General features: G+C 39.6%; 1 protein-coding gene across 1 annotated transcript; it reads right to left on the bottom strand.

Moving 5' to 3' along the window:
• Window positions 1-2,208: 2,208 nt before the first annotated feature.
• Window positions 2,209-2,862, bottom strand: C8H6orf141 (chromosome 8 C6orf141 homolog). The gene has a single exon (XM_021692104.1). The coding sequence runs from the start codon at window positions 2,808-2,810 to the stop codon at window positions 2,211-2,213; it is 600 nt and encodes a 199-aa protein (XP_021547779.1). The 5' UTR covers window positions 2,811-2,862; the 3' UTR covers window positions 2,209-2,210.
• Window positions 2,863-14,573: the final 11,711 nt, after the last annotated feature.

Raw genomic sequence — 14,573 nt, forward strand, 5'->3', positions numbered from 1 at the left:
AAAGCACAGAGAGATTAAGCACTTGCCCAAAGTCACAGTTAGTAAGAAGTGGGACAGTTTTGAACCCAAGAAGCTGAACTTCAGAGTTGGCCTCCATAGAGAAGGCAACCAAATGATGTTTTGGTCCATGTTAAGGAGGTTTTTCTTGCTGACTATATATTCAATGCTCAATCACTTGGGGGCATATAATGACTCACAACCAAATTCATCAAGTCAGGCCTGAAAACTATCTGCCAATAAGTTTAACCTCACACAGAGGCCAAAGCAGTTGGAGGAAAAGATAATTCACTTCATGGGGCCTATATTACTTTTTCTACTACCAAGTAGCTTTGAACACAGATGAGGTCAGGCGCTGCATTCTTCCCTCAAGTGTGGGTCTCATAGTCCTAAGAACTGCCAGTGGTGATCCTCCAGCCAAAAGGCCTTGCAGAACTCATGGGCATTAAGGTATTTCTAGCACGTCCCATAAACATGAGTCAGAAAACCCAGGATGCCCTGTCATCTTTTGACTCCTTTCAAGTAAGTACCACTGAAGGCCATTCTCAAACCTTTAGAAGGGAGAAGATCGTATTCTTTTTTTTTTTTTTAAAGATTTTTATTTATTTGAGAGAGAGAGAATGAGAGAGAGCACATGAGAGCGGGGAGGGTCAGAGGGAGAAGCAGACTCCCTGCCGAGCAGGGAGCCCGATGCGGGACTCGATCCAGGGACTCCAGGATCATGACCTGAGCCAAAGGCAGTCGCTTAACCAACTGAGCCACCCAGGCACCCGAGAAGATCGTATTCTTGTCTACTTAGTAAGCCTATGCAATTACCAGCTGTGTGACTTACCCAAGCCACATGACCTCTACACCTAGGTTGGTTCGTCTGTAATACAGGGATGTATCTTACCTATCCTGTCTGCCAGGAGGCAAGAGGTGAACAGATTATATTTGAGGGCATTTCAAACTCTAAACTGAAAATAAAGAGCACAGAGCGAGGAGTGAGGTAGGGGGCACTGTTCAACAGTTTACTCTTCAAAAGCCAGCATCCCAACCTGTTAGTTCTTGCTGTAACCAAATACTCCTTCAGCAGTGCTGAAGTCAAGCAGTTCATCTCTAGAGGGAATGCTTTGCTCCTCACAGATCCCCAAACCAGACCACACTACTACAGAGTTAATAAAAATGGTGTTTAATAAAAAAGAGGAACAAATAAAAAGACTTATTTCAATAGCACAAGAGACTTTTTTTTTTCCAACAGCATCAAGAGAGATGTATTTTCAACCCGGTTTTGAATACAAATGTTATTAATAAGAGACTATGGACAGAAGTAAGATATACAATTATTTTATGGCAAACTATACATTATCTACCTTTAGATCAGACTTATCTGCCATATTTAAAATATTAAAATAAATAAAAACCAGATAAAAAGCATTTTTACTAGACTAGATACTTTGGGGTAGTAAAGCCCCTTTAAATGGCATTTAACCTTCAGAGCTGGGTCTTCCGTTCTCCCCCTCTTCTTTTCCTAGTTATTATTTTTTTTCTAACACTTAATGAAAAAAAGAAAAATGTGCACATCAGAAGAAAGTAAAAAGGAAAGATTTTGTTTACTTGCTGCTTTATTTTAATTTTCCCATTCCTTTTTACTTTCTTTTTCAGCTTTAAAACAAGCCTCTCTCCCCATCTACTCCCACTCCCTTTGAATCAAACTTCACTTCTGATTTTAGGTCTTAAAGAGAGAGCGGGGAGGCAGGGAAAGAGATCATTTGAGATGTATTGCAAAGTGAGAATTAACAACAGATTTTCTTATTTCAAATGGCCCACAATTTACCAATCTGAAAATACCTTTCTTTCCCCTCTTCCAATGACTTAGGTCCCGAGACCGTCACAGTATTTAAGACACAAAGGAGGTATTATGTTGCTCACAGTTCTTCATTCTGTCTGGAGTGTCATCTGCCTCCTTGCAGCGCTGCCCCAGCCTTATAAAAGGTCCTTGCTGTTGGTTAATTACAGGTTGGCGTTCCCGGAAGAGCATTTTCTTAAAGGCTTATCGCTCATCCACCAGCCCGCAACATTTCTAAGGCTCCTCCTTCCTGTTTCATGTCCTCGGGCAATCCAGTCCTTGGGGACCGTGAGGTGATCTCCCCGCGGCATGGACGCGGGGCGCCTCTCCCTATGCAGGGAGAGCCGGTGGTTCTCCGGAGTCCGGCGCCCCACAGCCTGGTGCTTCACTCCCTGTTGGTGCGAAAAGTGATGGCGCTCATGGAGTGCTCCTCGGTCCGTGCGGTCATTTGGCCCTTCGTCCATGAGGTCCACAGGACTTCTTCTGTCATCTGATAGTCCACAATCCGCACAAGCACGGACTTGGGTGGGGATGCGGGGTCCCGCGGCAGGGCTCTGAAGGGAGCGTCTACACGGCTGCCAGAAATTCGCTTTTCTCGTGGAAAGAGAGACGGGCAGTCGGGTTCCCGGTCCTCTCCGGCCGCCTGGTCCTCCCCACCGGCCACTTCTTCCCGTGCAGGGTCCCCTGGAGTCCCCAACCATCTCTCTGGGTGCAGAAGAAACAGCACTTTCTCTCTGACCCACGGCTCACAGTCCAGGTTCTCAGCTGCCGCGCTGTTCTCGGGAGCGCCGCCTCGACTTCCGCTCGCCCTCGGCCCCGCTGCCGCCCCCGTCACCGCGGGATTCCGGGCACCAGGAGCCAGGGGAGCCCCGCGCCCCAGCTTGCGTGGAAAGGACCCGGCGCGCCCCAGGATGCCCGGAGCGTCCGCGAGATTCGCAGCCCCGCGGGGCCCCGAGGCCCCCAGCCCAGTAGGAGGCTCATTCATTAGTTGGTTCTTTAAACGGTTCACGCAGCAAACTCCCGCTGAGCTCGGAAGGCGCGGGACGGGCAGGATTTTCTTAGGCACGCCCGGCCAGAGACCAGCTCGGTGCTGACCCCGCCTCCTGGCGCCTCCCAGTCCCGTCCGCCTCGGCCCCGCTAGCCTTTTAAAGACAAAGAGCCTGACATCCCGGCAGTCGCGCCTCTTTCTCCTTCTTACCCTCGCCCCAGCTCTGATGCTTTTGTCGTATTTCTCATTCTACGCCCTCTTGCATCTCAGCTGTATTCTATTTCCACCTTCTGTTTTTCTCCCGGACAGAGGCTCAAAAGACACTTCGCACAGCGCCCCCACCTGAAATGCCCGCGACAAAGTGCCCTCTTCTTTCCCAGGACGCGCCTCCCAGGTGAAGAAACAAGGAAGTTTTCTGGTTTTAATTTTCTGACTTAATCAAATTCTTGCGAAAAGGTTTCGTGTTCAGTCCCAATCCATCCCTACCTCGCTGCCAAGATTATCGAATGTAGATCTAGGGAGTCGACTTTGAGAAAACCGCTTTTGGTTTGTTTGTTCTTCCTTTGGGATGCAGGATCTGTGGGACAGTGGTCGCTCCTGTCTTCGTATTGGTTATAATCAATGCTTATTCCAGGAAGGGGTTTAGTGCTTTGGATCGAACAGAAACAAAACAAAAACAAATCTCTAAATGAATGTCTTCAGGATTTAAAATTTTGTGTTCACGTCGTTTTTTTAAATTTACCCCTTCACTCCTCCACTCCCTTTCTCTTTAACCCCAGCGGTTAAAAGAAGTATGTCTCTCAAATTCTGGAAGAAAATAAAAAGGGTGTATTTCTGGGTAGACTTTTGGAATCTGCTCATTGGCGAGCACACTGACACATTAATCTTTGGCTGGGGTTAACGGGGGAAATTATAGCTAATGGAAAAAAGGGGAACTTCGTTTGGGATTGCCAGTCCATCCTTAGTAACAGGTGTTTGTTTTACTAGCAAACGCTCACTGTTTTCCCTATCTACTTTAGAAAAATGACTGCAATGGTGGAAATTTCTACCCCTGTATGAAAGACCAAGTAGTGTGGTGAAAGAGATATTTTGGAAAGAGAGGACCTTCTGATGTTTGCCAAGTCATTCATATATATATATATATACATATATATACACACATACATAAGTGTTGAAGGAGTGAGAAAATCTAGGTCAGATCTGGCTGGCTTTGGGCTGGTTACTGTTAAATGACAAAGTTTTTAAGTGTTTTAGACCAGAATTGTTCTAAGCACTCTATGTATTTAAATTCATTTATTCTTCACAACAAACTAAGCAAGTAGTACTATTACTATAGTCTCCTTGAGAACTTTGAGGAACAGGGAGGCTAAGTATTTGTCCAAGATCAAGCACCAATAAACAATGGAGCCAGGATTCTAGCATGTTTAAATGCTTCCTCCTATTTCCTGTTAGTCCTATTTTAAGCCTATGACTTCATGTTCTTTTCTGTTTATTTACTCAACCAGTAATTACTGAATGTGTGATAAATGAATGTCAGCCAATATTCTAGATGATGGGGACATCTGGGAGAATAAGCCAAATTGCTTGTCCTCTTGAAGTTTTCATTCTACAAAACCCTTGTCCAAAAGTAGAATATAATACCTTAACTTTAATGTACACAAAAATCACCTGAGGATTAATGCCTTATTCTGCTCTGAAAGATTCTGTTCTTATAGAGTTGGGATAGCACTCAGAGTATGGATTTTGAGCAAGCCTCCCAGTTATTCTGATGCTAGTGGTCCATGGACAGCATTAGGAGAAACATCACCAAAAATCTACATGATAAACTCTAAGCCTTTTTTTTTTCTTTACTGCTTTCAAGTGGCAATAACACTGCATTTTCCTTCCTTGCAGGAATATTGAGAGAATTTCAATGAAAGTGTTTGTATTTTGAGGAAAATATAATGTAAAACAAAAAATGTATTACTTTTAATTTTTTTTTCCTTTGGAGATTGGGTGAGGGATTAGAGTGGGAATGTGGAATGGGGAAAACCTATTTGCTGAGAAATGAAACAGATTCACCCATCATGTAGCACCTGAATTTTGAGATGTCAGAAAGTTTGTATTAATGCATAAAATAATTTTCACAGGAAATGCAGAATAAGTTAAACTTCAAAGAGATAAGGTCTAAAAAGAATATGAAACAGAGAAATAGGCAATGTGCCTCCAGGGTAGTGGTGTCTGCTCTGCTTTATTTATTTTTTTTAAAGATGTTATTTATTTATTTGACAGAGAGAGACAAAGCGAGAGAGGGAACACAAGCAGGGGGAGTGGGAGAGAGAGAAGCAGGCTTCCCGCCAAGCAGGGAGCACGATGTGGGGCTCGATCCCAGGACCCTGGGATCATGACCTGAGCCGAAGGCAGATGCTTAACCACGAGCCACCCAGGCACCCCCCACCCCCCGCTTTAATATCTCAAAGTGCCTAAAAGGCTAAAGTGAACCCATTTAACTTCCTCTCTGAATTGTCTACAACACTTGGCAAATATGCATCCATTGATGAGTAGTAAAACAATTTCTATACCTGAGATCTAAAAAGTGATGGCAGATGCTATACCCTCCTAAGGTCAAAAGAAGCTTGTCCTTAATAGCCCAATCTCCCAGGGACCAGCCCCTCCCATTTGGCCAATTAGATTCATAAGTTATTTTAAATACTAATGATATAGTATCGCTCTCAGTTATTCTAGTACCTTGGCCTTTAGAAGCTTTACCCTTCACTTGCAGGTCTAACCCCTGATGTGTCTGTGTCAGGAGATGGGGTCTTTTGGAAGTAATTAGGGTTAAATGAAGTCATAAGGGTGGGGTCTGATAGGACTCCAGCCTTATAAGAAGAAAGATCTTGCCCCGCTCCCCACCTCCCATGTGAGGACACAGTAAGACAGTGGCCATCTGCAAGTCAGGAAGAGAACTCTGGCTAGAACCTGACCATGATGGTACCCCAGTCGTGGACTTTTAGCCTCCAGAACTGTGAGAAAATAAATTTCTGTCATTGAGCCACTCCGTCTGTGGTATTTTGTTATGGAAACCCGAACTGGCTAGTATACCAACTTTAAATGATTTAAGGAAAATAAGTTTTATCATAAGGATATTGTTGTTCAGAAGAAGAGCTCACAGAGTTGCTGGGAAAGCAGAAGGACCGACCTTAAAATGGGTAGGGATCCAAGCTGTTGCAGAGGGATAGAAGTTGGTGCTATAAGAACAGATTCCATTGCTGGATTGAATGAACAACTCTCTCACTTGTCCTTGTGGCATTTACTCAGGAGTCAAATTCTCACTCAGAAGTACCCAACTGGCTGAGTTTATGCAACTTACTTCCCCCTTGACAGTATAGGACTGTAAAAGGAAAGATATAGTCAAAGAAGCCTTTGGGGACCCCCTCAGCTTCTACAGTGGAAAAGCAAACAGCTGGTCTTACCACCTAACAAAACTGTACAGTAGGGAGAGCTGATACTCCAATAAACAAGTCAGAATATTGTTAAGAAGAGGTAAAAAAAAAATCGTACTGGGGCGCCTGGGTGTCTCAGTTGGTTAAGCAACTGCCTTCAGCTCAGGTCATGATCCTGGAGTCCCGGGATCGAGTCCCGCATCGGGCTCCCTGCTTGGCAGGGAGTCTGCTTCTCCCTCTGACCCTCCTCCCTCTCATGCTCTCTGTCTCTCATTCTCTCTCTCTCAAATAAATAAGTAGAATCTTAAAAAAAAAATCGTACTAATGTCTACCACACTGTTATAAACAGAATTTGGATATGAGAGCAACAAATGGGGCATTCTGCATAGGGCAACATTATGAGCAATGGTGCAATGGTATATATGGAGGTGTATGTAGAAAACAGTTTTGTTCTTGACATTTCTCTTCCCACAAGTCTAAAATACTCTGTGACTTTATTCCCATGGCTTCCACTGCAACCTGTACACTAATGATTCTCAAATTTATCTCTTTTATAGACCATGACACTTACTTCCAAACTTGTGGTAGATTGTATTATTGTCTCAAATTATTTACTTCATTTTCCTGAAAGAGGTTCATATTTCCTGGCTTCTTTACCGTAGGAATTGCAATGCTCCCTCTATGGGAGTACACTTCCTTACCCCACTGATGCTGACTTTGGCCGTGTGACTTGCTTCAGCTTATAGGATGTAAACTGATGTGACATCGGATGCATCTGAGCAAAAACTTGAAGAGTCACTGCAAGGTTGGCTCTGGGCATGCCTCTGATGAACGCTGCTATCTAGGCTATGATCAGAGAATGAAGACAACAAATAGAAAAGAGCTGCAGTTGATACATATTCTAAGCAAGAAACAAACTTTTCTTATTAAAAAAAACAAATTTGGGATTTGTTTCTTACCACAGTCTAACCTAATGAAATACGTTTCTCTTCAGTTTTCTACTGGACACACCTTCTGAATGTTCCATGGTTCCAAAGTACCTAAAATTGAACTCCTCGTTTAGTCTCTTGAATCTGTCCTCTTTTTCTCTGTTCCTTATTTCAAAGATCAGTAAGACTGGTGATTCAATTATCTTCATTTTCCCTCAGAAGCTACCCCGACCCCACGTATCTAATATTTAACCACGTGTTGCAGGTGCCACTTTTTTTCTTTCTGTCTCTTCCTCTCCAATCCCTGAAGCTACAAAACTAAAGTCAGACTCTTAGGCATGGCATAAAAGATCATCATCCTACCTAGCCTATCACTGTATACAAGTTGAGTGAATAAAACAAGAAGGAACAAACAAGCTGCTGAAATGAACACAAAGCACAGGTTTGAGAATAATGTGAGGTTATTCTATATAAATAAAATCCAGCCTGGATCTTGAAAACTATCAGCCTTTTAAAAAAGACTTCAATCATATTTCCATTGAAAGCTAAGGTTCTCATGACCTGGAGAACTTAAGACTGTGCAAAGATCACACTGGACTGAGTCAGCAGACTTTGGCAGTTCATGTTCTCTTGGGTGAGTTTCCCAACGTCTCCAATCCTATGTTCTCATCTGAAGGTATAAATAATGTCTGTTCCACTTGCTTCCCAAGACTGCTGTGGAGATCAAATGAAAGGATTCTTCTGGTAACATTTTGAAAATTATGAAGCCTGAAAAATATATTTAAAAATTTTTAGTCCCAGTATAGTTAACATACAGTGTTGTATTACTTTCAGGTATACAATATAGTGACTCAATAATTCTATACATTCATCGGTGCTCATCAAGATAAATATACGCTTTAATCCCCCTCACCTATTTCTCGCATCTCCCACCCACCTTCTCTCTGGTAACCATCAGTTTGTTCTCTATAATTAAGAGTCTGTTTCTTGGTTTATCTCTTTTTTCTTTTGTTCATTTGTTTTGTTTCTTAAATTTTATATATGAGTGAAATCATATGGTATTTGTCTTTCTCTGACTTGTTTCGCTTAGCATTATACTCTCTAGATCCATCCATGTTGCTGCAAATGGCAAGATGTCACTCTTTTTTATGGCTTAGTAATATTCCATCATCTATATATACCACATCTTCATCCATTCATCTATGGATGGACGCTTGGGTTGCTTCCATATCTTGGCTAGTGTAAATAATGCTGCAATAAATATAGGGGGTGCATATATCTTTTCCAACTAGTGTTTTCATATTCTTTGGGTAAATACCCAGTAGTGGAATTACTGAATCATATGGTGATTCTTCTTTAATATTTTGAGGAACCTCCATACTGTCTTTCACAGTGGCTGTACCAGTTTGCATTCCCACCAATAGTGCATAAGGGTTCCTTTTTCAACACTTGTTGTTTCTTGTGTTGTTGTTTTTAGCCATTCTGACAGGTGTGGTGCGGTATCTCATTGTGGTTTTGATTTGCATTTCCCTGATGATTAGTGATTTTGAGCATATTTTCACGTGTCTTTTGGCCATCTGTCTTCTTTGGAGAAATGTCTGTTCATGTCTTCTGCCCACTTTTAATTAATTATTTATTTATTTATTTTACATTGAGTTGTATAATTTCTTTATATTTTTTGGATACTAACTTTTATCAAATATGTCATTTGCAAATATCTTCTCCCATTCAACAGGTTGTCCTTGAGTTTTGTTGATTGTTTCCTTCACTGTGCAAAAGCTTTTTATTTTGATGTAGCCCCAATAGTTTATTTTTGCTTTTGTTTCCCTTGCCTCAGGAGACATATCTAGAAAAATGTTACTATGGCCAATGTCAGAGAAATTACTGCCTGTACTTTCTTCTAGGATTTGTATGGTTTCAGATATCAGATTTAAGTCTGAAATATATTTTTAATTTAATTTTTTAAAGTTCATTTTTGTTTTTTAGAACTGGGAATCTAAAGCAAAGTTTTTAATGAGGTCCTCAGGGAAAAGTCAAAGGCTAGAGCTAGGGAATGAGAACTAGACTCATCATCCTGGACTAGATAGGAGGAAATGTTGGTAGTTATAAATGAGGGGTGGGGGGAGTGGGGAAGAGGAAGAGTGAGAATGTGGCAATTCTGTGAATATCAAGCAGCTTAGCCCAGGAGTCTGAGATAAAATGGAAACTGAGGCAAACTTTTAAAAATGAGATCTTTGTTTTAAATTTTGAATGACCAATATTTGTGTTCTTGGAAGAAGAAAAAAGAGCCTTACGTTTATTTAATATATGTAGCCAGAGACTAACTTGTTATATATATATATATGTAAAATTTTTATATTTTATATATATACGTAAATGAAACATTTATGCATATTATCTTTTCACTCCATAGAGAGGTGGTGGTCCCTAAATGATGTTGGTCAGGTACTTTGAAATTTGGAGTTAAAAGATGAAGCATACCAGGTTTGTCAGTTAACTGCAAGGGCTGACTCATGTAGCTCTGAGTAGCAGCTGCTTAAAGATTTTGAAATTGCAATTCAGTGTCAGCTGCCTGCATCACCCACAGTTTTAAAGTATATTCATCGTCGTTCTCTCCTGTCAAAGATCAAGATATAAGCCTGAGCCCTCTCACTGAGTATGACTAAGCAATTTATTAAACAGGAAATTGAATCATTTGTGATTGAGTCAGTGTTTAATGATGATAATGAAGGACCCATATTCTTTGCCGTATAACCATCTTGAGCATAAACAAAAGTTGGTCTGTTCTACAGCAACATGTAATGTTTTCCAGAGATAATTTAATCTTTGACTCAACGTGGGTGAATTAATATTTATGAATTATTTCAAATAAAATAATCACTTGGGTTAGTAAATTAAAGGTCATGATCTTAACACCCAATCTTGATTAGGTTATAATAAAAACTTTTAAGGGGGGACAAGGCAATTTTTCTTCCCATTATATTATTTATTAATGTACATGTGATCTGGGTAAGGGTATGGCAGCTATGGAAATCCTCAATATTTTACATCCAGAAAGACTTCATTCCCCAAATATCTTGCTGTTATAATGTGTTACATTATATCAACAAAGCAATCAGTGGGTGGAAAATACCCAGTCTCTTGCTTAGCAAGTCTGCAAACAAGTTGATCTGGAATGTTCATGAACTCAAAGTAACTGTTGGTAATAAACTTTCTCTGTTATACATACTTCATAATTCACCTCTCAAGGGCAAGGCTTGGGTAAAATGGTAAAGTAGATTGACTTGGTCATTAATAATCCCACCACCTAGCTCTACTCTGTCCTTTTCCTCAGCTCTTATATTAAGGACAATTTTATGTTCTTATTTTCAATGTCATAAATTCATTAAGAAAGGAATAGAATTTAGCCCTTCTTCAGTGTTTTTTTTTTTCAATTTAATTTTATTTGTTTATTTATTTTTAAGGATTTATTTATTTTAGAGAGAGAGTGTGCAGGGTGGGAGGACACGGGATAGAGGGAGAGAGAGCCCCAAGCAGACTCCACACAGAGCATAGAGCCCGATGTGCGGCTCCATCTCAGGACCCTGTGATCATGACCTTGAGATCATGACCTGAGCTGAAACCAAGAGTCAGCGGCTCAACCTCAACCGACTGTGCCACCCAGGGGCCCCAGCCCTCTTTCAGTTTAATACTCCTATAGCTATCCTTTCCTCTATGCTTTGTGTCTCTTCTACCTCTTCTCTGCACTTTCTCCTCCTTTTTTTGTCTTTTATGCAGCTCCTTCCTTACTTTCTAAAGTGATATAGAGCAGAATTGAAGAGTGTGAGTGGTGGAGTTAACCACCTTGGATTTAGGTCCTACGCCTGCCATGTATTAGCTGTGGGACTTTAGCAACATACTTACCCTTCCTTACTCACCTGAAAAGTGGGGTAAGAATAGCACTAATCCCCTGGGGTTGTTGTTGGGATTGAATTAGCATATGTAAATCCCCTGGAACAGTAAATGCCATTTCCCCTAGAATGAATGCAGGTAGGGATTTTCCTTTATTTTGTTCACTGCAATATAACTAGTACTGCCCTATTCCTAATACCAGAATGGTGCCTGACATCATTGTTGAATTAACTAGTTGTCTATTTCTATCATATTTATCTTTCTTTCTCCCCACCCCCGGCCCCGCCCCGCTTTGGAGCCCTGCTTCTTCTTTCTTTCCTCATTGAGGACTCTGTTTCTACTTCCACATTCTTTGTCTCTCAGGTTCCCAGCATCTACTGCTGACCTAAATTGTCACCTATGTCTAGGTTTAAAGTTTTTGAGTAGAGTAAAACATTGCAAATTCAATATTTCTTAATAATTACTAGTCATGGATTTAACCAATGAGAAGGTAAAGAAGAAATCCTTAGTCAAGAAAAAATGAGAATAACATAACATCTTCAATGTAACATTTAGCATTAAAATATTATATTTAATAAATAAAATCTTTTAAAAAGATAAAATGTGATATTTAAATTTGTGGTGACTTTTATTTGTCATTTGTACAGTTTGAGCTGCCTGTAAATCTGCCACTTTTTACCTGTAGTTTTGATTCTAACACAAAAATAGTTGAAAGAATAGTATAATAAACAACTGTACCCCTCACCTCGATTCACTAATATTTTATCATATTTGATCTCTCTTTCTCTGAGCTAGATTTTTTTTACATCCCAAGTTCATACATTGTTTAAAAGGCAAAAGTATATAAATGGGATATATTCAGAGAAGTCTTATCCTCATTCCTATCTCTATTACTTAGAGGTCACTTAAAAAAAGTTAGTTTCTTATTTAATTTTCCTGTGTTTCTGTTTGCAAAATAAGCAGAGGTCTATGTTGATACATACTTTTCTCATTCTTTCTTGCTTGTGTGGTATAAGTTGTAAATAGTTTCTCCTCATTTGTATTTGATTATTTATCAAACTTAAAAATTTTTCTTTTATTACTTCTGAATTTGGAGTTTCTGAATTTCAGAAGGTTTTTCTCACAACCAGGTCATAAGGAAACTAAACCATGTTTTTTCTAGTATTTGTGACTTTTCTTTTTAAAAAGTCAATATTAATTAATTTTTTATTTATTTCAGATCTGTTTGGAATTTATTCTGGTATAAGGTGTGAGGTATGAATCCAACTTTATTTTACTTCTTTTCAAATTGCTATCCAGTTGTCCCTTTAAATAAATTGCCATTTATTTAAAATTCCATCTTTAGCTCAGTGATTTGAAATGCCATTTTTGATCTTGTTTTAAACTTTCCTAGATACTTGTGGTTATTTCTGGACCTTTAAATTTTTTTCTATCTCATTGTTCTGTGTAATCATGTACCATTACTATACTATAAATTATATAATCTTTTTGTATGTTTTAATATTGGTGGGGTTAATCTCCCCTTTTACCCTATTTTTTCAGGATTTGTATTGCTATTCTCATGTATTTATTTTCCACATAAGCCCTAGAATACACTTGTCTGATCCAGGGAATGTGCTGAGAAGAAATAGAGCAAAATGCAACAAAACTTCTAATGAAACAACTAGAAACAATTCAAGGGCTCTCTCCTTGGGAAATCATCAAGAATTAAACTCTGACATCTAGCGTTCGCTGAAATCACTGCATGGTACTAACCCAACATCTGATATTCCTATGAATATGAGCAATGCTTCTTAACACTGTTTAAAACCTAGAGCATATTTTGCCTTGGAAGAATATCGATCTGTTAGCAAAAGAGAAAGCTGAACGTAAGTCAGTAAGAGGAATACCCAGATGTTAGCTATTCTTTTTTTGTGATTTTTCCCCACACAAGCGCAGAAATAAGAGGAAGTGAAAAAAAATTCATTAAAAAGTAAGAGTTCACTTGAGAAGTGAACGAAATTGCAACAGGTCTGATAACATACATGATGCCAGCACTGCTGAGGTAGGAGGGGTGAAGAAAAGAGGAGGGTCTGAGAGCTGTTACTTTCCCTCTTTTCTCTCATTCTTCAGGTATGGTAAGGGCCACGATGAGATAATAAAACAAAGGGGGTATCAGTAATTGGGTTTTAGAGTAGGAGCTAAGGTTTCTATGAGAGATTGAGAAACATGGGCTATTAGAAACTTGGGAAAAGCGAACAATGCTGTTATTTCTAGCGGTACTGAGATAGCAAAACCTTCCCTCTATATTTGATACTACTATTTTCATTTTCCCCACTGAAATAATTTTCATGCAAACATGCCAGCCTGGAAGAAAGGAATCATCTTTGTAGGTGGTGCTATGCTATTCCATCTTACATTCAGCTTTATTTCTTTTCCCTGTCCCTAGTGTTTACTAAGGGTAGAGGCAATGGATAACAAAACTTTTAAGTTTTGTCACAGACAACTTAAGGAAATTTAATTCATAGTTACTTCATGTTCGTTCTCAAAATTCAGATCACCCAACAAAAATTAGTGATTAAAAATGCAAAATAAATAGAATCAAAACTTGTAATATTAAATGAGATTCTGTTTTAAAGGATGTGTAAATACCCCCTCCCCCAAATTGCACTGTCTTATCTTTCTCCCCAAATTTGAGCAGATTGAATTCTCCATTGTCCTTCTATATTTCCCCCTAGTTGAGTGAATATTCATTCTTGCAGAAATTCACAGACACTTGCAAAACAAGACAAGTACCTGCCTCAGGAGAGAGAGCTGAGCATGTTACCTATGCTGACTTATTTCATCATTGTGCATAGCCCTGGGCACACCATGAAATCCTTGCTGCCAGTTACCAAAGACTCCTCTCTTCCCGGTGAAAGCCTTTATGCTGCCTTCAGAACTATTTACCTCTATGCTTACTCTCTTCACAGTTGAATTTTAAGTTGGATGATGCAGACTTCACTGTAGTTGCTTTGCATTGCTTTGCATTTAGTATTACCACGTATATCTTTTCTACATCAGCAAGCAGGTTCCTGGTGTTCTGTAGAGTTTCACTGAATGGTTGCCCTGTCTTTAATCAATGAATTACTTAAAACATTTAGCTTATTTTTTAATCTTTGTGAACAATGTGTAATTAAATCCTTTTACAGAAATCTCTGTGTACTTGCTATTATACCAAGAGGATGCATTTTTAGAAGTGGAGTTCTTGGGTCAAGAGAATATGCTTTTACTTTTTTCCCCCAGATTCCAGGCCTGCTTTGTTAATAGATATTTCATATTGCAGTCTAATGTCCATACAGAAGAGTGCATAAATCATAATCCTATAGCTTGCTGAGCTTTCCCAAAGTGAACATATTTGTATAAGCTACCAGGCCAAGAATCAGAATATTACCAGAAACTAGAAGCCACTTCCATCCTTTTCTAATTACTATCCCCAAGGGTAACTGCTTTCTGATTTCTAAGGCTATAGATTAGTTTTGCCTCATTTTGAGCTTTAT

This window comes from Neomonachus schauinslandi, chromosome 8, assembly GCF_002201575.2.
Source record: "Neomonachus schauinslandi chromosome 8, ASM220157v2, whole genome shotgun sequence".
NCBI lineage: Eukaryota > Metazoa > Chordata > Mammalia > Carnivora > Phocidae > Neomonachus > Neomonachus schauinslandi.